The sequence below is a fragment of the Physeter macrocephalus genome, chromosome 7 (assembly GCF_002837175.3).
Source record: "Physeter macrocephalus isolate SW-GA chromosome 7, ASM283717v5, whole genome shotgun sequence".
NCBI lineage: Eukaryota > Metazoa > Chordata > Mammalia > Artiodactyla > Physeteridae > Physeter > Physeter macrocephalus.
The window spans coordinates 158438427-158460088 of NC_041220.1; the positions used below are offsets into that span (position 1 = coordinate 158438427).

At 42.9% G+C, this 21662-nt stretch overlaps 1 protein-coding gene across 6 annotated transcripts in view; it reads right to left on the bottom strand.

Moving 5' to 3' along the window:
* The window catches only part of ASB9 (ankyrin repeat and SOCS box containing 9), a 261642-nt gene extending 248112 nt beyond the window's left edge, over nt 1–13530 (bottom strand). For all 6 annotated transcript variants that reach the window (XM_028492536.1, XM_028492535.2, XM_028492537.2 and 3 more), the window contains exons 1-2: nt 13375–13530; nt 6089–6168 (exon numbers count right to left, since the gene is read on the bottom strand). In XM_028492536.1, coding sequence (XP_028348337.1) covers nt 6089–6168; nt 13375–13468 — 174 coding nt within the window. In that variant the 5' untranslated portion in view covers nt 13469–13530. The remainder of the gene's footprint in view (nt 1–6088; nt 6169–13374) is intronic.
* Between the last annotated feature and the right edge of the window lie 8132 nt (nt 13531–21662).

Consider the following 21662-nt stretch of genomic DNA (forward strand, 5'->3'; position numbering starts at 1 on the left):
TTTTTTTTTTTTTTTTTTTTTTTTGGAAAATAGTCTATCCCCACTGTCTCTACTTTTACCCCTTCTCTCATTTTCCACCAACACAATCCTGCTGATACTGCTTTTAAAGACCACCTGTGACTTCCGGAAACCACTTTGCACTGCTCTGTCCCCCACCTCCTTCCACCTCTGAATCTGCCACATGTTCATCCTGACCTTGTGAAACCTCTCCCCTGGCTTCTAAAACAGAGTTCTACCTGGAATTATCTCCGACCTCTGACTGCCTTTTTTTCTGTCTCTTTCACTAACTCTGTCCTTTTCATCCTTACATCTCCTAATGCAGGCACTTCCTCCAGGATTTGCCCTCAAATCCTTTTCTTTTTCTCCCAGTGCTCTTTATATATTATATATGGCTTTCAAATTTAAATCTCGGGACTTCCCTGGTGGCGCAGTGGTTAAGAACCAGCCTGCCAATGCAGGGGACACGGGTTCGAGTCCTGGTCTGGGAAGATCCCACATGCCGCGGAGCAACTAATCCTGTGTGCCACAACTACTGAAGCCCGCGCACCTAGAGCCCACGCTCTGCAACAAGAGAAGCCACCGCAATGAGAAGCCCGTGCACTGCAACAAAGACCCAGTGCAGCCATAAATAAACAAACAAATTTATTTTAAAAAATAAAAAATCTAAATCTCCATCCCCAGTACATGTTTCTAATTCCCTGCTAAGACATAACCACCCAGAGACCCAGCTCATGACATAAATTCAGCCTTTGCCAACCAAGCTCCCCTGAAAGGAGCTCCTTGTCTTGCCGGACCCGATTCTCTGAATGGCACCACTATCTTCGTTTCATACCTAGGATTGAGACCTCAGAGAGAGGATAGCAGAGTGATTCCCGAGTTCAAATGCTGGCACCATCACCTAACAAGCAGTGTGACCTTGGGCCAGCTACTTCCCTCTTGAAGCCTCAATTTCCATCTGTAAAATGGGGACAATTTCACCTACCCTACAGATTGTTATGAAGACTAAAAAATGACGTATGCAAAATGCTTAGCACTCGGTAACTTCTAGGCAGTTATTATCTGAGATTTCTTTTTTTTTTTTTTTTTTTTTTTTTGTGGTACGCGGGCCTCTCACTGCTGTGGCCTCTCCCGTTGCGGAGCACAGGCTCCAGACGCGCAGGCTCAGCGGCCATGGCTCACGGGCCCAGCCGCTCCGCGGCACGTGGGATCCTCCCGGACCGGGGCACGAACCCGTGTCCCCTGCATCGACAGGCGGACTCGCAACCACTGCGCCACCAGGGAAGCCCTGAGATTTCTTTTTATTCTTTATTACTTAGCCTTCAATGAGCTGCCACATCCTAAAGGTCTGATGTTTCAGAATGCTCAGGATCTTTCCTAGTATCCACACCCCGATAGTGGCTTAGCTCTTTAAAGATTGCAGGGAGCAACATAAAACGTTTTATTCAAGAAACAGAAAAGCCAGTCCTTACCCCCTGCATGCAGTGGGACTTTACTGGGAAGGCTTATAGGGTTGTGCATTCAAATCTCCAGGGGAGCGTTAAAAAAAAAAAAAGGCCGGATACCCAGGCTGCATCTCAGAGCGACTGCAGTACAATCAAAGGTAGTTGACAGAGATGCAAAGGCAATTAAATAGAAAAAGGTTAGACTTTTTAGCAACGGTGCCAGAACAAAGGGACATCAATATACAACAAAAACATGAATCTTGACCAACACCTCGCACTTTGTACAAAATTTAACAAAATGGATTATAGACATAAATGTAAAATGTAAAATTAGAAAACTTTTAGAAGAAAACATGTGTGACCTTGGCCATATGTGGTTTTTTTTCTGGCCTCTCTATTCTGTTTCATTCATCTATCTTATCTTCATTATCACCTGGTCTTGATTTTGGTAAGTTCTTATATTTTTGTCTCTTCCAGAATGACATACAAATGGAATCATATAGTATATAAAATTTGAGTCTGGCTTGCTTCACTTAGAATGAAGAATGTCTTTGAGAGTCATTTAAAAAAAAAAAAAGGTAGTTGAATTCAGGCATCAGCATTTTTAGGAACCCCTACCCAATCGCTGCCCAAGGGGATCCTAATGTGCACCAAATTAAGGTCACAAAATGCCCAAAGGATGCCTTAATTGCTTCCTGCTGGTCTAAGAAATTGTCATTGCTTTTTAAAAAATAAATTACTACTGAAGTGCAACAGATATAAAGAAAGGTTCATAAATCCTTCATGTAAACCTCAGTGAATTATCACAAAGAAAATCTATCTGCATAACCACTGTACAGGTAAAGGGAGAAAGGAAAAAAAATTACCAGAAACCTATGTATGTCCTACCCAAATTACCACCCACCTCTCATCGGCAAAGGCATCCAGATACTGACTTCGAACATCATAGAATAGTTTTCCTTGGTTTTGAACGTTATATTAATTGAACCATGAAGTATGTATTTTTGTGTTTGCTCAGCCACTTTCACTTACCCGTTTTTCAGATTCATCCATTCATCCATTTTCATTGCTGTACAGGGTTCCACTGAGTAATATACCAAAATATATGTATCCATCTTACTTTTGATGGACACTTAGGTTGTTTTCAAGGTTATTTTTTTTTTTTTGCTGTTATGAATAAGGCTGCTAAGAATATACCTGTACGTGTCTTTTGATGAACACATGTATACATATCTGTTGCATATAAACCTAGAAATGAAACTGTGGGGTTGTAGCGTAGAGATATTTTTAGCTTTAGTAGATATTCCTTAACAATTTCCCAAAGTGGTTTATACAAATTTATACTCCCACCAGCAATGTATGAGAGTTCCGGTTGCTCTACACTCTTGCTGATACTTGGTGTTTTCTGTCTTTCCAAATTTAATCCTTCCCACGGGAGGAACCGGTAATATAATTTCTTATTCATAATTTAAATTACTCCAGTTACTATTAGCACAGTTTGATATATTTACTGAACATCTGAATATCCGCTTTTATGAAGTGCCAGTCCAAGTCTCCTGCTGATTTTTCTGTTAGGTTGCCAATCTTTTTTGTATTGATTCTAGGCTAGAAATATGAGTTCTCTGTCAGATATATATATATAGCACAAATATTTTCTCATGTGTGGCTTGACTTATTGCTTTCAAAAATACTACCTTTGGTGAACAAGTCCTTAACTTTAATGAAATCCAACCTATCAGTCTTTGTGTTCCTTTCCACATACTATTTCTCTTTCGTGTCAAATGCCCTTCTCTTTCTCCACTGTCAAAATGGCCTTTTTAAAAATAATTCCTCGGCTTCCCTGGTGGCGCAGGGGTTAAGAATCTGCCTGCCATTGCAGGGGACGCGGGTTCAAGCCCCGTTCTGGGAAGATCCCACATGCCGCAGAACAACCAAGCCCGTGCGCCACAACTACTGAGCCTGCGTGCCTGGAGCCCGTGCTCCGCAACAAGAGAAGCCACTGCAAGGAGAAGCCCGCACACCACAACGAAGAGTAGCCCCCGCTCGCCGCAACCAGAGAAAGCCTGTGCACAGCAATGAAGACCCAACGCAGCTAGAAATAAGTAAAATAAATAAATTTATTTTTAAAAAAATTCCTGAACGTACTGGTCCTACAGGAGCTTAAAAAATACCAGTGCATGAAGCCTGCCCTAGGCTAAATCAGATATCTACAGTGAAGCCCAGGCATTGGTGTTTTTTTTTTTAAATCTCACATTATTTTAATGTGAAGTCATGGTAAAGAATAATTAGTTACAGTTTCAGTTTCTCCCTTCTTGGACCAAGTGAGAATTATTTTTTGTAATTTTCTTTTCTGTTATAGCCATTTGAATGTTTGGTCTTACTCCCCTTACTAAAATATGTTTGTTTAGTTTAGCAGGAGCGTTTTTCAGTATGCTTTGATTACCTGAAGCGCTATGTAGATTGTAATAAGAAAATAGACACTTCTCATTTATGAGGAGTAACTGGAGCAGGTAATTTACACAATGTCACCTTAGTTAATTCTCTCAAACTCATATAAGGTAACATAATAGATTGAATTTTTGGTCTCAACTCTTCACTCTCCTGTAGCAGTGTAATACATTCACACCCTTGCCATGACCTCATAGTTGACAAAATGTATCAATACTTCCTTGATCCTTGAATTTGGACTTGGTCATCTGACTTGCTCTGACCACTGGGGTGTTAGCAGATGTGACATAAGCAGACTGGAAGTATTCTTTCATGGTTGAGCTTGCCCTGCTATGCTTCAGCCTTTTGCCACGAGGAGAAAATTCCTCAGGTAGCTACTGGTGAAATAAGGATGGGAGGCGTGTGCAGCAGAGCTGTACCCAACCCACAGCTTGGAGCCAAGCTCATTCCAGATCAGCTGATCCAAAGTCTCATTAGCAAGAAATAAATGTTAATTGTATTATGCCACTGAGTTTGGGGTGTTTTGTTACACAGCAAGATCTGACTAATACAGGTAGGTATTGGAACACTCATTTCATAAAGGCAGAAATTGCGGTTCCAAGAAAATAACTTGCTTAAATAATGCAAAAGAGCTTAGATAAAGACATGATTCCAGCTGATATTCAGGAAACATGTAAATACTAAACATAAATGAATATCAGTCCAATTAATAAGTCATATATAAAAGCTGCAATGATCATTTTTCACCCTATCAAAAAAAGGTAACTGTTTCATTTTATCTGAGAAGCAGCTTAACTTCATTTAGCTAGAGTTACGTGTTACTATCTGTATTTCTATTTATAAGAGGCTGCTGCTACCAAAAACAGCTTAAGATAGTGGCTTAGAGTAGTCTGAAAATTGTCTTTAGAAACTCTTTTGGCATGGGAGGATTTCTTAGTCTATATAGGTCCGTGAAATTGGAATTTTTTCAAAGCACATTTCCACAAACTACCACCTGAAATTTATCATGTCTTTTGATTGAGAATTTAGACCACAAACGACAGTAGTAACAGCAGTATATAGGACTACCACAGAGAGGAATCTCAGATACTTTTCATTGCAGTACGAATATTGCAGATATCTAAAATATCTCAAAATATACATTCATCCTACTTAGAAAGTATGGTAGTAATTAGAATGACCACTAAATCTTCTTATTGAATGCATTAATAAAGAAGTTCATATATTACTATTCACACATTTGTTTATAGAGTTCCTCTATATTGTGTTTTATGCATTGAAAACATTAGTCTGAGAAGGGGTCCATAGACTTTGCCAGACTATCAAAGGGGTCCAAGAAAGGGCCAAGAGCTTCTAACCTAAAAGGTCCATATTGTCTCTTCAGAGAACAGAACACTATGTATGAACAAAAACTTTACTGGAATTTTGAATGGCGATTGAAACTGCTTTCTTAAAAGCGCCCTTGCTTAAATTCCCCATAATTTCAAACCATCAAAACTCAAATTAATGTGTACTTGAAATGACACCCAAGGAGCAGAGAATCTAACATCAAACTGGGCACAGCCATTTCCACTGGAGATTCAACAGAACTGAACAAGTCTTTGAAATTATACGATGTCATATTTTAAAAGACATTTTCAAGCATTTATTTTACATGAGGGGTTTTCAACCTCTTTCAGCACTACTGACGTTCAGGGCTGGGTAATTTTTTAACGTGGAGAGCTGTCCTGAGCGGCGTCCGATGTTTAATAACTTCCTCGGTCTCTAGCTCCTAGACGCCAATATCACCACCACCCCCCCACCTCATCCCTGCTCCCGCTCGCACCTGTGACAACCAAAAATGTCTCCAGACATTGTCAAATGTCCCCTTTGGGGCAAAACTGCCCCAGCTGAAAACCACTGTTTTACATGATAATTTTCAAGAACATAGTCTATTGAATAAAGTGACAGCAACTTGAATGCACTAATTTGCCCGCTATTCATTCAATAGATAGTCAGTATAGAATCTCTTCTGTGCGTAGAAATGTACCAAACTCTAGTATTCTGCCAGCCTCCAAATAAAGAAGGACAGGATTCATCTCCTTCTGCTAAAGAGGAAATGTATATCTTAATATCAGACTGTGATGTCTTTTTCTCAATGTGGTGAGCAGTAGAATGTGCTTAATATTCATCTTTCTTTCCCCAAAAAAGTTACTTACCTGGCTGATGAGGTTCCTCAAAGACAGCAGACGTCCATGAATGGCTGCTTCATGCACAGGAGACCAATCAGACACAGTATCTGTATGGAAAGGGAGGAGCAGGTTACATCCTGCTAATGCACTTTAGACCCACAGGCTCATCCTTGCCCATCAATAAGAGTCTAACTGGTCTTACTGGAGGGACACATTGGAGTCAATCAACCAAAACTCCATCAGGACTTCAGAATTTCTCCCCTCTATAGATGTTTTTTGAACACCATTTATTTGAAATGTCTAGCTAGCTAAAAAAATAACTACAGCCAGTGTCCAAACTGAGGAAAAAGTGGTGAACTGGGATGACAGATTACTGTACTTCCATTTAGACGCTGGTTTCAAAGGCAAATGGTCCATTTAGTTAAATGAGAGCTTCGCTAATTACCAGCATTAGTGCGTTAAGCGGTGGTTGTCCCGTCTAGTTTCCTGCGTGAAATACAAACTCTGGCATCTCAGCAAACAGTGCCATATACTAATAGTAGTAATCATGTCATTACATACGCCATTAGGTTTGGAATCAAATCTAAACAAAACCATATTTATGGATTACCTCCTGTCCCAATATCAAGCACAAATCAGAGCTCAGTCTGACCTTGTAACAGGGACATGATTTACCCCCCAAAGGCAACGCACCAATGTGATTAAGAGAAAGCTGTGAATTCAGACCCGCTTGACTTCTTCTGAGCTGTGGGTCCCTGGACAGACCCCGAGCTTCAGTTTCCTTCGCTGTAAAGTCAGGACAGCAATATTCTTACCTATGGCTCAACCCCTATTAGCTACTATTATTATCCTGCCCTAACAATAACCAGAGAGTCTGGATTAGACCCCACAGTCACTGCTATTTAAAAAATAGCAAATGTATTCCCCAACCATTTGGAAAGAACACACTTTCTTAGGAAGGAAGCTTGTAAAACCCATCCCAACACGTTAAACGCTTTCCTCCCTTTCTAACTGACTGGATGTCAACTGACTGCGGCGCAGACCTGAATTTTTCTCATCTCCAGCTGCGTCTGGTTTCTAGAATGAACAAAGGCAGGAAGTCAGAACGTGAGGAGGCTGGTCTGAGCTGCAGCTCCAGCTCTGCCTGCTCAAGTAAACACACTACACACAAACGAGGCAGGATGGTCCGATACCAGTCATGCCTCGTAGATGAACTGGTATCTCCTAAAAGCCCAGAAGACCTGGAGAACCGGGGAAAGTTTCTAAAGACTGGCCAACGCCAGCCCATCAAGGAGGACGCTAGAACACTTTGGACTTAGCACGTGTTGGCTGACGTGGGCCTGCCACCTGGAGCTATCAGTGTCCCAGAAAATCTGTCCCAGTGAGCAAATTACCATCCTTCCAGATGGATTCAGGAGGCATTTAATAGAGAAGAGCAAGCTGAATGAGCCTGCCTATACACGCTGCCCTTCCAAGGCGTCCCTTCTGGGCTCACCAACATGCTCGAGGTACCTTCAGTGAAATGGCTTTTCCTAACCTCCAAAACCTGACGCTCAATAGAAAATTAGTGTCCTCACAGTATTCTCTGAGGGCCCTAGTGCTTTCAGGAAAAATACTGCTGCTTCTAGGGCTTGGAGCCTACAGTCCAAACAGCAGCTATGGAAGATTGGTCTCCAAATTAGAATTAAAAGGACAACTGATTCTCCACTGTTGGTGCTAAGGCACAATACCATCCACACGAAATCCTGAGTGAGAAGAGCCAAACGTTGGGAAAGGTCTTGAAAATCATGTGCGTGATGATTAAGCCATTTTTTCCTGCCACGCGCTCAGCTGCTCAGAAATATCGCTGCCACACTCAACCTTTGTGAAAGCTACCTCAGATAATTGGAGCTGACAGCCAGGCAGGTAATTTGGGCCCTAAGTTGTAACTCTGTTTAGATTTCAGAAAAGTGATGCAATTATCTTATCAAGTGTAGACCAAAATGGGCTTTTGCTTTCTGTGCATTCATCACGGAAACATGACTCCTTCTATTTAGAGTAAATAAAGAATTATGTACTTCTCCAAGAGAGGAAAAAAAAAGACTACCTGAGGTTTTTGCACTCATGCATTAGGACGTAGTATTTACAAAGCAGAGATGGTCTGTGTCTTCCAGAAGCATAGGATATTGTTCTGGGACACGTGGTGGGTGGCTACCCATGTATCTACCAGCTTTAATGATTTATCACTCACATACTACACAATTCACCTCTTTCAAGGTTACAACTCAATGGTTTTCAGTAGATTTCACAGTTGTACATCCATCATCACTATCAATTTTAGAACATTTTCATCATCCCAGAAAGAAACTCCTTGCCCATCAGCTGTCACTGCCCCCATTTCCACTTCCCCCAACCCCTGGCAACCGTTGATCTACTTTCCATCTCTATGGATTTGCCTATTCTGGACTTTTCACGCAAATGGAATCAGACAATATGTGGTCCTTTGTGACTGGCTTCTTTCACTGAGTGTAATGTTTCAAGGTTCATCCACGTTGTAGTATGTATAAGTATTTCATTCCTTTTTATGGCCAAATATTTGTCTAGATAGACCAAAGAGTTCATAGACATTTGTGGTGTTTCCACTTCTTGGCTGTTATTAATAATGCTGCTCTGATTTGCGTGTACACAGCAATTCCACTCCTAGGTGTTTAGCCTTTTGAGAAACTGCCAGACTACTTTCCAAAGCAGCTGTACCACTTTATATTCCATCAGCAGTATGAGACTTCCCTTCCTAAGTTACAGCCCTTTCAGACTAGGATTTGGTGAATATATCATAGCTTGCCAATACCCCAGGCCAGAAGAAAACCTTAGGTGCTTCTAAAGCCAAGAGTCATCTCAAATTTATACAAAGACTTGAGCCTCAGTTGGTCTCTGAACACTTGCGTGATTATCTAAAGACTTTAAACTGTGAAAGGTTGACATTTTTCTAGCACTGAGAGCATGAACTTTATATATAGCTCATTTAGCGAACGCCATAATTTGCAACATGGATTAATCCACACACTCTCTTTGGCTCTTGAAAACATTGACGAGATATCCAGGAGGCGTTTCTCCAGGGTTTCCAGGGGCCACATCACAAGCAGGCAGTGAGCTACAAGCTCAACACATGAGCAATTAAACCCCAAAGCAGCTTTGCCTGCCTTCCTGCTGACAACTGAAGGGGACCTGTTCCTACCAGAAAATGGACGCTGCTCATAGAAGGAGGCTATGGATGAAGGGAAACCTCAAGGTCACATGCCCTTTTCCACTGACCCCAATGAGGTCTTCGAAACTCAAGGGCCATTATATCTATACAACACATCATCCAAGCGCTTGGTACATGTTAAGCATTCTTCCGCAGTACTTTTTGAACCAAGATCCATTGGTTTTACTGCCAAGAAACAGATGCCAAGTGGGGGTCACGGGCAATGCCACAGATCCATTAGTGTAGCTCATGGTTAACATGGGGCAGGGAGCTCTCCTAAGGAAACGACCCCACAAGTCCTCCAATCGGTGCCATTCAACTTACCTTTCTTTTAAACTGAGTCTCCATCAAACCCTGCAGCACATTGGGAAGGGTGCCGTTTCTTTTTTATTGAAATTTCTGGAATGAGTTTTTAAATTTCCATTATTTCAGAAGAGATTTTAAATGCACCAATTGGTACATTCTGCAAAGAGCTGTTCACGAAGCTCCGAGAGCCTGCAGTGGATGCTGGGAGTAGCATCAATCTATTCCTCCTGGAAAACATTTTGCAAGGTCAAGGAGGGGAGAAGAGAGGTTGGGTTGCTCTGAGACTGTTGGAACACTTGCTTTCAGTCTTTGGGACGTGATGGGGTGGGTTCAGTGGAGATCCCCTCCAACATCTGAAAGAGGATCTGGGTACTGTGTGCACAATTATAGTGGACCTTGGCTGGATTCCAGGACAAATCGAAAAAGGAGGAAGAGAAACAGAGGCTCACTGTCGCAAACAGACGAATAGAAAGGTCCATGGAGGCAACTGCTGGGCACATTGGTCCTGTCTACTGCAATTCTTTCTCCACTCCGAAAAAATCCACCCTAAGAGAATGAAATGATTTCCTTTCCATGCCTGTTCTTGCCTGTCTTCTGTTTAAATGTGAATACTCCCTACAGGGTGGGCTCAATTTTGTGAGGAAGAAAATCTCCCAACAGGTGTGAGCCTGCAGGCAGAATCCTGAAGGAGAGACAGTAAAAACAAGAACGGTGATTACCTGCTCAGTGTGATTACGGAGATTGTGAGTTTATCCTTCAATGTATTTTCCAAAGTTTCTCTGACTAGGTGTGAATTAGTTTCCTAGGGCTGCCATAACAAAGTACCACAATCTGGGTGGCTGAAAACAGTAGAAATTCATTGTCTCAGAGTTCTGAAGGCTAGAAGTCTGAAATGGAGGTGTCATGGGGCCAGGCTCTTTCCAAAGCCTCTAGGGACGAATCCTTCCTTACCTCTGCTGGTGGTGGGTGTCCATCTTTGCTGTTTCTTGGCTTATCAGATGCATCTTTCCAATCTCTGCCTCTGTCATCGCATGGCACTCTCCCTGTGTGCCTCTTCTCCTCTTCTTATAAGGACCAGTCATTGGATTAAGGGCCCCTCCTACTCCACTAGGACCTAATCTTAACTAATTATACCTGCAATAACTCTATTTCCAATCAGGTGGCATCCTGAGGTACTGGGGGTTAGGACTTCAGCCTGTCTTTTGCGGGGGGGGGGGGGACACAATTCAATCCATTAACAAGGTGTTTTCAGGAAAAAAAAAAGACATTCTTTTCCTGCTCCTGGGGCAGAGGAGTCAAGAATTAAATCTCTATAAAGAGTTGGTTGCCATCGTCATACCCAAGAGCAACCACACCTGGGCCCTGGCTTGCCCCTTGCCCCGGCCCTGTGCCAGGGGATACGCTTCACCTGAGCTGAGCTTCCTGTCAGGGCCATCCGGAAACAACACTCTGAGTGTTTCACATTCCACACTTCACCAAGGGCAAGGCTCCTGAAGCATAAACAAATGCAATCCAGCTGTCAGTGAGGTTCTACCCAGGGGGCAGGACTGACACACAGTAGGCAGAGAGAGCTCTTGGGACTTCCGCTTCTTGGAAAACTTCTCTTCCTTTAGTCCCTGTGAAATGACAGCATCCGAGCCTCTTCCTGCTTCTCTGTCCAACTCACTGGTCCTACGTCCTCAACTGGAGGCCTGTCCCAGGGCTCCATCCTTGGCTCTCATAAATCAGCCATCAGACAATGTCTCCTTCTCCAGGATTTCAGCCCAGCCCCTCTGCAGAACAGCCTGAGGTGTGATTCCCAACGCGTATTCATTCCCCAGCCGGTGCCCCACCCATCATGCCGGGCCCTGGGCACTTCCATGTTCACAACAGAAGTCCTCTTCCTTCCTCCCTCACTCTGTCCCCAAGCCAGCTCCCCTTCCCAACTTCTCTCTTGTCTAGCCCTCTGATCTGACACTTGAAAACTTTGCAGCTTTGGCCACCTTCTCTCCTTTAGCCCCGATATTTAATCAAGCAGCGTAGCTTGATTTCTCTTTCCTTTGAAATTATCACCCATATTTTCCCTTTCTCTTGTCATTTCTGAAGCTTGATCCAGATGTCAGCTTCATGCAGTGGTTCTCGATGTGTGGTCCCCAGCCGGCACCACCAGCAGCACCTGGGAGCTTGTTATACAGATTCCCAGGCCTAGCATCAGAAGGGGTGGGGCTGAGCCAGCTGCATTTTAACCATCCATCCAGGTGATGCTGATGTATCCGAGTTTGAGAAGCAGTGGACTCGTGCAAGAAGATCTCGTAAATCCTCCATAATCCATCCTGAATGTGGCTATCAGATTACTTACAGTCTTCATTATGGCCAAGTCTCCACTCCGGAACCACCAGTGGCTCCCAACTGCCTGGCTCATGAAGGCTAAACTCCTCCACTTAGCTTCTGAAGCTTCATTTTCGGGTTCCACCTCTCCAAGCTTGTTCTCACTAGACTGGCCGAGACCCTGCACTCCAGTTGTCACCGTCCGCTATATATTGGGTCGGCCAAACTGTTCGTTTAGGTTTTTGCGTAAGAGCGTATGGAAAGGCCCGAACGAACTTTGTGGCCAACCCAGCACATGCCTGGCTGCCGCCGCCCACCCAGCCAGCCCTAACCAGGGTTGGACTAGGACCTTTAGGAGCCCTAAACGGTGAAAAGCGGCTGGCGCCCCTCTCTCAGGCGGAACTAAAAATAAATATAAAACTACTCAGCACTAAAATAATCATGGAGAAGTCAACCACATTACTGATTCTTCCCCGTACTGATTGGTTTGCTGCTTTAAAAATGTATTTATCAAATCCATTTTTTTAAGTTCTATTTGGTGCCACTCTGCCTTCTGCGGCTCCAAGTTCATACTCAGTATCTCTGAGGAATCCAGGTGTGCCTCTGGAGATGCAAATCCTACTCGCTGTTGAGGGCTCTGCTCATTTTACGAGCCAAAGTGGATAAACGAAGGAATAAACGAGCAGTCTTGTCTGCTCAATGAGCCAGAGGGAAGGCATTTTGTATTTTATTTCTTCTGTCTTTTCCCCCTTCAACACCTAAACAGTGAGAGAGTAGTAAGTCCTAGCTGACTGCAGGGTCCCTGCTTTTTGTCCCTTTGACCGCCAAGTGTTATGGGCAGCCTCCCAGGGTGCTGAATATAATCATCTCTCCTCTAATGCCTAGACCCATTTCTTCAGAATCCTTTGAGTCAGCAGGTACCGGCTAAGTGGTCACAGGAAATGACAGTTTCCCGGAGGCGTGAGGCTCTATACATTAGCAAAGATACCACGAGACAGGTGAGAATCATACCTGTACGACACTTCGCCAAAGTTTAAAAGGCTCCTTTTAAAGGGAATCAATCAGTGCTCAATGTTTGAACATCATTTATAAACCCAGCCCCACCCAAATGCCGAATACCTAAGACCTTTTAATAAATGTTTTAGCAATAAAGAAGTTCCTATTTAGAAATAACTGTAATGTAAATGATACATCTGACCCACAAAGAATAATTCTTTGGAGCTGAAGTTTTTCCTGGAGAGTAAATGGTGATCATTGGCTTGGTATGGTCCACAGGACCCTGCAGAAAGAGGTGTACACATTTTCGAACAACCGTGTGAAAGACAAATCCCAGCAAGCCGTGGACATCTGTCCAGTTACTGCCTCGTGGCCACGTCTCAGATGGAGTCACTGAAATTGCCCCACCCTTTTCTCTCTTCTCTCCTAAGCACGTTAACCGACCTCCCCAGCAGGCTGACTCCACAGCCCCTAGACTCACCCCCCATCAATGGGTTGGAAAGGAGCCTGACGTCCGGAGAGTCTCCCAGCCTCGGGGGCTTCCTGCCGTTGCTGCCCCGTGGTTCACCATCCATGGTGCTCTCCTGGGCTGGGAAAGCTCCGCTTCAGTTGTTCAGGAAAAGTCCAAATTCCATGTTCCCCCAGCTTCTGGGAAATTCCAGGGCTGTGACTGGCTGAGCAGCACCGTCCTGGTCAGATGGCAGAGAACAGAACAGGGCAGGGTAATCTGAGCACTACCTGTGGTCAGACAGACACACGCACACACACTCTCTCTCTCCACCTAACTGGCTAGAGGCCACCCAAAGCCCACAGCAGGCCCCCAGCCCCAAGTCTGCAAAGTCGCTGATGTCACGTCCTTTCCAAAACTGAGACCAATCAGGGAGGAAGCCTTGAGGTTCATCAGGAAGGAAACACAGTATGTAACTTTGGGAGAGCCCAGGGTTGGGGTGTGCGGGGGCGGGGAGGAAAACACTGGTCTGCTGCAACGTTGTTCCCCCTGCTGGGATCCGGTTGTTGTTTGGGGGTTTCTTGTTGTTGAGACAAGCCCCCGAACCCAGGAGCTGAGAAAGCTGGTTTTGCTGCAGCCCTGCCTGCTGAACTGCTTGCACAGCAACTTACACAGCACGCCCTGGCCATCTGCACATGTGGTTTCAATTTTTCTGGGAGCTTCTTATAGGAAAAAGTCTCTATATGTTACAAAAATGCACGTTTGGAAAGAACTTCTATTTTCTTCCTCTGACTGCCAGGGTTGCACTAAATGTCCTGCTCACGCTCCTCCAAAATAATTCAGGGCTGCTATCGCAAAAACAAAAATGGATTGCTGGGCGGCAGGGAGCGCTGGAGGAGAGCTGCTATCTTTCAATGATTCGTTATAAAAAGTTTTACTTTGTGAAGGTTCCGCCTATTGCCTTTACAAAACATTTGGGGTTTTGTCTGTGTGTTTTCAGATAAACCCCGTTTCCCCGCACCACTTGGTGCTGGTTCAGGCTGATGGCCACCCCCGGACTCCCCCCTCCTCCCCGCACCCAGCTCCTCTCTTCCAGGTAGAAACGGATTTTTCTTCCCTATTCAGGAAGTCTCTGAGTTCTTCTCAAGCATAGCCTGGCTATGAAATAATTACAGATTACTTTTAACGCCAAAGATACAGCCTTACTGTTTCGGATTTATGAAGCCTCAGTTGAGCCACGTGGTAGCCACTGTTTACAGTTTGAGGAATGTCCTTCATATTTTAAAATGCATTTCCATGCACACATGTGGACACACATTTATTCCTTTACGTTGTCCACATAATTGTAATTAGATTATCATATATGCTTTTTACACTTGTCTTGGAGATCCTTCCATTTCAGCAGAATAGCGCTGTCCCTTTATTTACTACTGCATAGCATTCCGTAAATACTTCGTGCCAAAAGTATTTCATTATTCCCCTAATGATGGAGGCAGAATGTTACCATTTTCTTTTACTACTACAAAAAATACTGCAGTCCACAGATCTCTCCATATGGCTTTGTGCACATATTGAAACCAAGTCCCCCTAAAACTGAGTTCCTCCACCAAGGTTATGATTAACCTCTGTCCAAAATTTTATTCCCTTTCTTGTCCTGAACCTGTTCCCCTCAGACTGAGGGGTATCAAAGACAAGGGGGGGATTCAAGCCATGTACAAGCCCCTGTGCCCCTGTGTCCCTGTCCCCAAAAAGGCTTTTGCTTTAGTCTCCCAGGCCTCCCTGAGTCTGAAAAGACTGTCTCAAGAGTTAATGACTGGGAAATGTGAAGATGTAGAAACAAAGAATATTAGAATGTTGGGTGGGGAAACTGGTAACACTTTAGACTATAAACCAGCTACCCAGCAGAATCACTGAACTCCCAGCTCCCTAAAAGATACAGCTAAAGGTCTGACACACATGCCTAAGCTGTTTTTACAGGAAGCAGACCTGCACCAGATGAAAACTGCTGACTGCAAGCATGTAGACCCTGGACTGGTCAAAACCTGAAGGTTGATGATGCTTGAAACTTCATCTTGATGCCAACCAATACAAGAATTGTGGACGAGCTCATCAGGCAACGTGCAGCACCCTCCCTCACACTGCCTTTAAAACCCCTCCCCTGAAGGCCATTGGAGAGTTTGGGTCATTTGAGCATGAGCTGCCCGTTCTCCTTGCTTGGTGCCCCACAATAAATGCTATACTTTCCTTCACCACAACCTGGTGTCAGTAGATTGGCTTTACTGCACAGGCGAGTGGACCCAAATTTGGCTCAGTGACAATATGCAAATATTTCTGGAGGCAAGATTCCTAAGAGTGGACATCCTGGGTCCAAGTTGTGCTCATACACACTTGATCATTTCTATGGAACTAAAGACACACACAAGAGTGGGTACGAGGCAAACGAGAAACCCAAATGAGATCAATGGACGGTCTCAATGTCGATTTCCTGGTTGTGATATTGTACTACAGTTTTTTTAAATTTATTTTTGGCTTGTTGGGTCTTCATTACTACGTGTGGGCTTTCTCTAGTTGCGGCGAGCGGGGGCTACTCTTCGTTGCAGTGCACAGGCTTCTCATTGCAGTGGCTTCTCTTGTTGTGGAGCACGGGCTCTAGGCATGCAGGCTTCAGTAGTTGTGGCTTGCAGGCTCTAGAGCGCAGGCTCAGTAGCTGTGGCGCACAGGCTTAGCTGCTCCGTGGCACGTGGGATCTTCCCGCACCAGGGCTCGAACCCATGTCCCCTGCATTGGCAGGCGGATTCTTAACCACTGTGCCACCAGGGAAGTCCTGTACTACAGTTTTGCACAAAGTTATCATTGGGGGAAACAGGGCAAAGCTATAGGAGATCTTTCTGTATTATTTCTTGCAACTGCATGTGAATCTACAATTATTAATTAATTAAGCTGTTCACTTACAATTGAAACACTGCCAAACTGCCCTCCGGCTCTATTTGCAGAATTAACCGAGAAGGCCATAAGCATATACATTGTTCACTACTGCGTCAGGAAAGATCTGAAGAACAATGAAACTTGTATTTGGCAGAGAGGGAGAAATTTACTCCCAATGTAGACTGCTGACAAGGAGTTAAACAGAGGGGCGCAGTGGGGAAGCTAGATACCATTCCATTCTTTCTGAGCAAAATCTTCATAGTAGAGCTTCTTTATTTACTTTTCATTAAATTCCAAGAAGATAAGGGTTTTGCATATTCAAATTTAACTTGATTGCCCAAAATGACAATAAAGAAGATTTCCAGGTTGTTGCCTTAGTGCCTGGGAGGGAATTAATCACCATTTTATCTTCTCACTGTATTTATACTGTTGATCAACACCTGTGGACATTGGAGGATGCGAACTGATTTTTTTTAACTGTTTAACAACAGTTCTAGTCAGGAATTGGAAAACCATTACAAGGGAAGTTCATGCATTTTTAAGGATCTACATGGGGATAAAGTCGAATTACATGTATATGAGCTGGGACTATAGAGAAATAGGTTGGCTTACAAAAAGCCACAAGAGCAGAACAATCTTACCAGCTTCGAGTCAGTGTCTGTGTGTGTCTGCATGTTCAGGAAACTTGGCCCAGGTTAGGTAAGAAAAAAGAATTCTGGCCTGTAGCAGCAGTAAGGCCATAATCTTCTTTATCAGGTGCAGACTTACCACTAGCCACTGCCCCAACCCCTAGATGTCCACGGCTGACATCATTCATGGCCTATAAGACTTTCCTCCCAAGGCCTTGGGGAGCCTTGACAGTCACCTCCAATCAGTCAAAGTTGAAACCTCTTGTCAATCCAGCTGGCAATTTTTCTAGCACAAAACCTTTTAAAACGTAAAGGTGCACATCTCCTCTGGTCATTTGGAATGATCTGCTTTTCCTGCAAAAATTCCTATCTGAGCTGTGCTCGCCTAACTGGCTCTGCACGCTGAGCTGGCTGATGTTGTGACTTTAGAAAGCTGTCACTCATTCTTACTCCATCGACCAGCGCAGTAAGATTCAAACAAGGGTGTGTTTTAAAAAATTCTGGCATAATGCAGTATTCTTGAGGAAACAATTGGGCAAATCGAAATTGAGAGAGGGTCTCCATAACAATAAGGCTGAACTCTTCAAAAATGCCAGTGGGGTGGGGTAAAAGACAAAAGTGGTGGAGGAGCTTTCCAGATGAAAGGAGAATGAAGACACTTGATCATTAAATGTGATGATCCTTGACTGGATCCTGATTGGGGAGGACAAGACATAAAAGACATCAAAGCCACAACCATGGAAATTTAAATACAGATGTATATCGGATACTCATAGTGCATCAATGTCAAATTTCCTGCGTGTGATCGCTGCGTCACCTGCAGTTATGTCAAAGAAGCTGTGTTCTTAGGAGATGCTCACTGAAGTGGTCAGTGCGGAGCCGCGCGGGAGCTTGACGCAGGGGGAGAAATGCGTGCCCCTATGTACACGTTTTGCACCACATAGAAAAAGTGAACGCAAGCCCTACAGTCAAAAAGCTTGAGTATATATAAAGCCCACATTGCCCACTCTGCTCACAAGCCATTGTCATTCCTCATAAACCCAGCAGCCCCATGTCCCAGGACCTTGGGCTGAGGGGGAACACTGTTCTCATTGCACAAGTACGCAGGGTCCTAAAACAAACAAACCACAGCCTGTCTTTATCAAAATTTTTGATATTTGGGTCATCAGGGGATTTTTTTCCCTTAACATTTTTAATATTGCACTAAAATTTTTCTCCCAATGACTGCATTTTTCGGTGCCCCCTTAAATTTTTTGCCTCACTTGCTTCCTCCTAATCCTAGCCCTGGTGAAGAATGATGATGTCAACAGTTTACTCACAAATGATTCATTAAAAACAAATATGTGTAGAGGTAGTCATTATACATGGGCTTACTTATATACATACATATTATATAGGTGTGTGTACACACACGCATACATACCTACGTGCATACACACACAAAGACATAAGCAAATGTGGCAAAATCCTATCAACTGACGAACTGAAGTGATGGATGTACAAATATTCATTGCATTATTCTTGCAATTTTTCTGTAAGCGGAAAGATTGTCAAGATCTAACAATGGCAGGGGAAGAAATTAATAAGTGAAAATAAAAACCTGATATACGTTTTTTTTTTATAGGTTAAACTCATGTTGAAAAATGAAGCTGCTATTGTGAGTGTGACCTGGGTCTTGTCCTGGTACTGACTCCAGTAAAGGAAGGAGATGGCGTATTTCACACGCAAATGTCCATGCAGGAGCGGCCCCTGGCGAGGATTTGTGATGGGAGGAAACGTGAGGTCCCTGAAGCGTCAGCTCTCCTCTTTGGGTTAAGCGCATGAAATTGTCTCAGCAATGAGCGTTGTTACTGAAAAAAGTATTATCTGTAAACCTCAGGTTTGTTTGACATGGCAATATTAGAAATATCAGGGAGGAGGATTGCTTTGGGAGAAATGGCTCCTTAATAAAATATGAACAACAACTTAGAGATGTTGAATGACGCACCCAACCTTTTAAATAATTTATGGGCTTTGCAAAGAGTTGAGGTTTACATCTTCAAGTGACACAGGCAAGCTTATTTTTTTTAAATAATGGGTCAAGGCAGATGATGGATACAATTAGATAAATGATGGATGGACAGATGACAGACAGACACATGGTATGTAGATAGCTATATTAGATGTCTATATATAGAGACAGACGGCATATGAACAGATAATATGTGGTATTTGGCTATGCAAATACTTTTCCCTTAAAATGATTCATTAAATATATATTCAAAATTATTTTATACTATTATTTTAAATAGTTTTCTTAATCAGTATCACTTCTGAACATCTAAGAAATAATTCAAACATTTTAAAAGATTTATAAAAAATGAAGTTCACACTAGTATTATTTAAAATAGCAAGAAATTAGAAACAATCGAAGTATCCAACAATACGGAAATAGCTAAGAAATATGATACAGCCATTTTAAAGGGTACTTTCAAAGGGTTTGAAACTTAGAAAATCATTACAACATACTTTGTGGGGAAAGCAGGAATCAAAAAATACTTTTATAGCAAAAATAAACAAATGAGACCCAGTCAAACTTACAAGCTTTTGCACAGCAAAGGAAACAAAACGAAAAGACAACCTACAGGATGGGAGAAAATATTTGCAAACGATGCAACTGACAGGTGCTTAATTTCCAAAATATACACACAGCTCATACAACTCAGTAACAAAAAAACAAACAACCCAATCAAAAAATGGGCAGAACACCTCAGTAGACGTTTCTCCAAAGAAGACGTACAGATGACCAATAGACAGATGAAAAGAAGCCCAATATCGCTAATTATTAGAGAAATGCAAATCAAAACTACAATGAGATATCACCTCACACTAGTCAGAAGAGCCATCACCAAAATGTCTACAAACAATAAATGCTGGAGAGGATGTGGAGAAAAGGGAACAGTCCTAACACTGTCGGTGGGAATGTAAATTGGTGCAGCCGCTATGGAGAACAGTAGGTAGGTTCCTTAAAAAACTAAAACTAGAGTTGCCGTATGATCCAGCAATCCCGCTCCCGGGCATATATCTGGAGAAAACTCCAATTTTAAAAGATACACGCAACCCAGTGTTCACTGCAGCACTATTTACAATAGCCAAGACATGGAAGCAACCTAAATGTCCATCAACAGATGAATGGATAAAGAAGATGTGGTACATATATACAATGGAATACTACTCAGCCATAAAAAAGAATGAAATAATGCCATTTGCAGCCACATGGATGGACCTAGAGATGATCATACTAAGTGAAGACAGAGAAAGACAAGTACCATATGATATCACTTGTATGTGGAATCTAAAATATGACACAAATGAACTTACGAAACAGAAACAGACTCACAGACACAGAAAACAAACTTACGGTTACCAGAGGGGAAAGGGTGTGGGGGAGGGATAAAGTAGGAGTTTGGGATTAGCAGATACACACTACTATATATAAAATAGATAATAAACAAGGACCCACTGTATAGCCCAGGGAACTATATTCAATATCCTGTAATAAACCATAATGGAAAAGAATATGGAAAACAATAGACATATGTATGTATGACTGGATCACTCTGCTGTACACCAGAAACAAACACAACATTGTAAATCAACTATACTTCAATTAAAAAAAACACTTTTGTAATAGGATTGCTATATTAAATCAGGCAAAGAAACAAACAAGAAAACATCATGATGTACTGAAAATACACTGAAAAAAGTCACTAAAACCTCAATAGTAAAAATTAAATAATAAATGTTAGATACACACATGAATAGTTCCTTTAAAATTCTGTCACCCAGCCAGGGACCTTGCCTAATCAACTTATCTAAAATAGTGACTCTCACCATCACTCTTTACCCTAATCTCCTTCATTTTTCTTCTTATTTCCTGACGTGATGACACGTGTATGCTTACTCCTTGTTGCCTCCACTAACACATAAGCTTTTCGAGGGCAAGGACCTTGTCTTTTTCACAGCCTCAAACCGTGTCTGGCACATAACAGATGCTGAGTAAAAATGTGTTGAATGAATGAATTGAGAAGTTACCCTAGAGCACTTCAAATATGATTGAAATTGTGAGCGATCACACCACTTTGGGAATAAAACAGTCCACATCCTGTGAAAAAAATGAAATAATCTATATTAGTGCTCAGAACCCCCAAAAGCAAGCCATATAATCTCATATAAACTAGATGATTCATCTGAGGGTCTAATTCTAGCCTGATGGACTGGAAGGCTCAAAGGGCACCTAAAGACCATCTCATGCCCAGTCATAAATGGTGAAACATCACAACTCCAATATGCAGGGATCTGGACTTGTTCTGCATCCATTCTGGATCCAGAAGGATCGGTCCTGGTGAGTGACACGCACACAGCCCTACCAGAGTTTGGAGGTTCGTACAAACGATTCATGAAATCCATGGTCCGACGTTTCAGAAAGTGGATGCAACAGCAGCATTCTAGACACACCGAACATCCTAGGACATCCTGGGGCTTGACACAGACTTCAGACATTCAGCAAGATGCAGGTTGACCAAAATATGCACTCCGGAGAACACTTTGAAGATAGAAAGCCACCAATTCCTGCATATTCTATCATATGTATTTTAATTTACCAGTATTTTCCTTTAAAGTTTCTGCCTTTGATATTATGATTAGAAAAGAGCTTCCCCGGGCTTCCCTGGTGGCGCAGTGGTTGCGCGTCCGCCTGCCGATGCAGGGGAACCGGGTTCGCGCCCC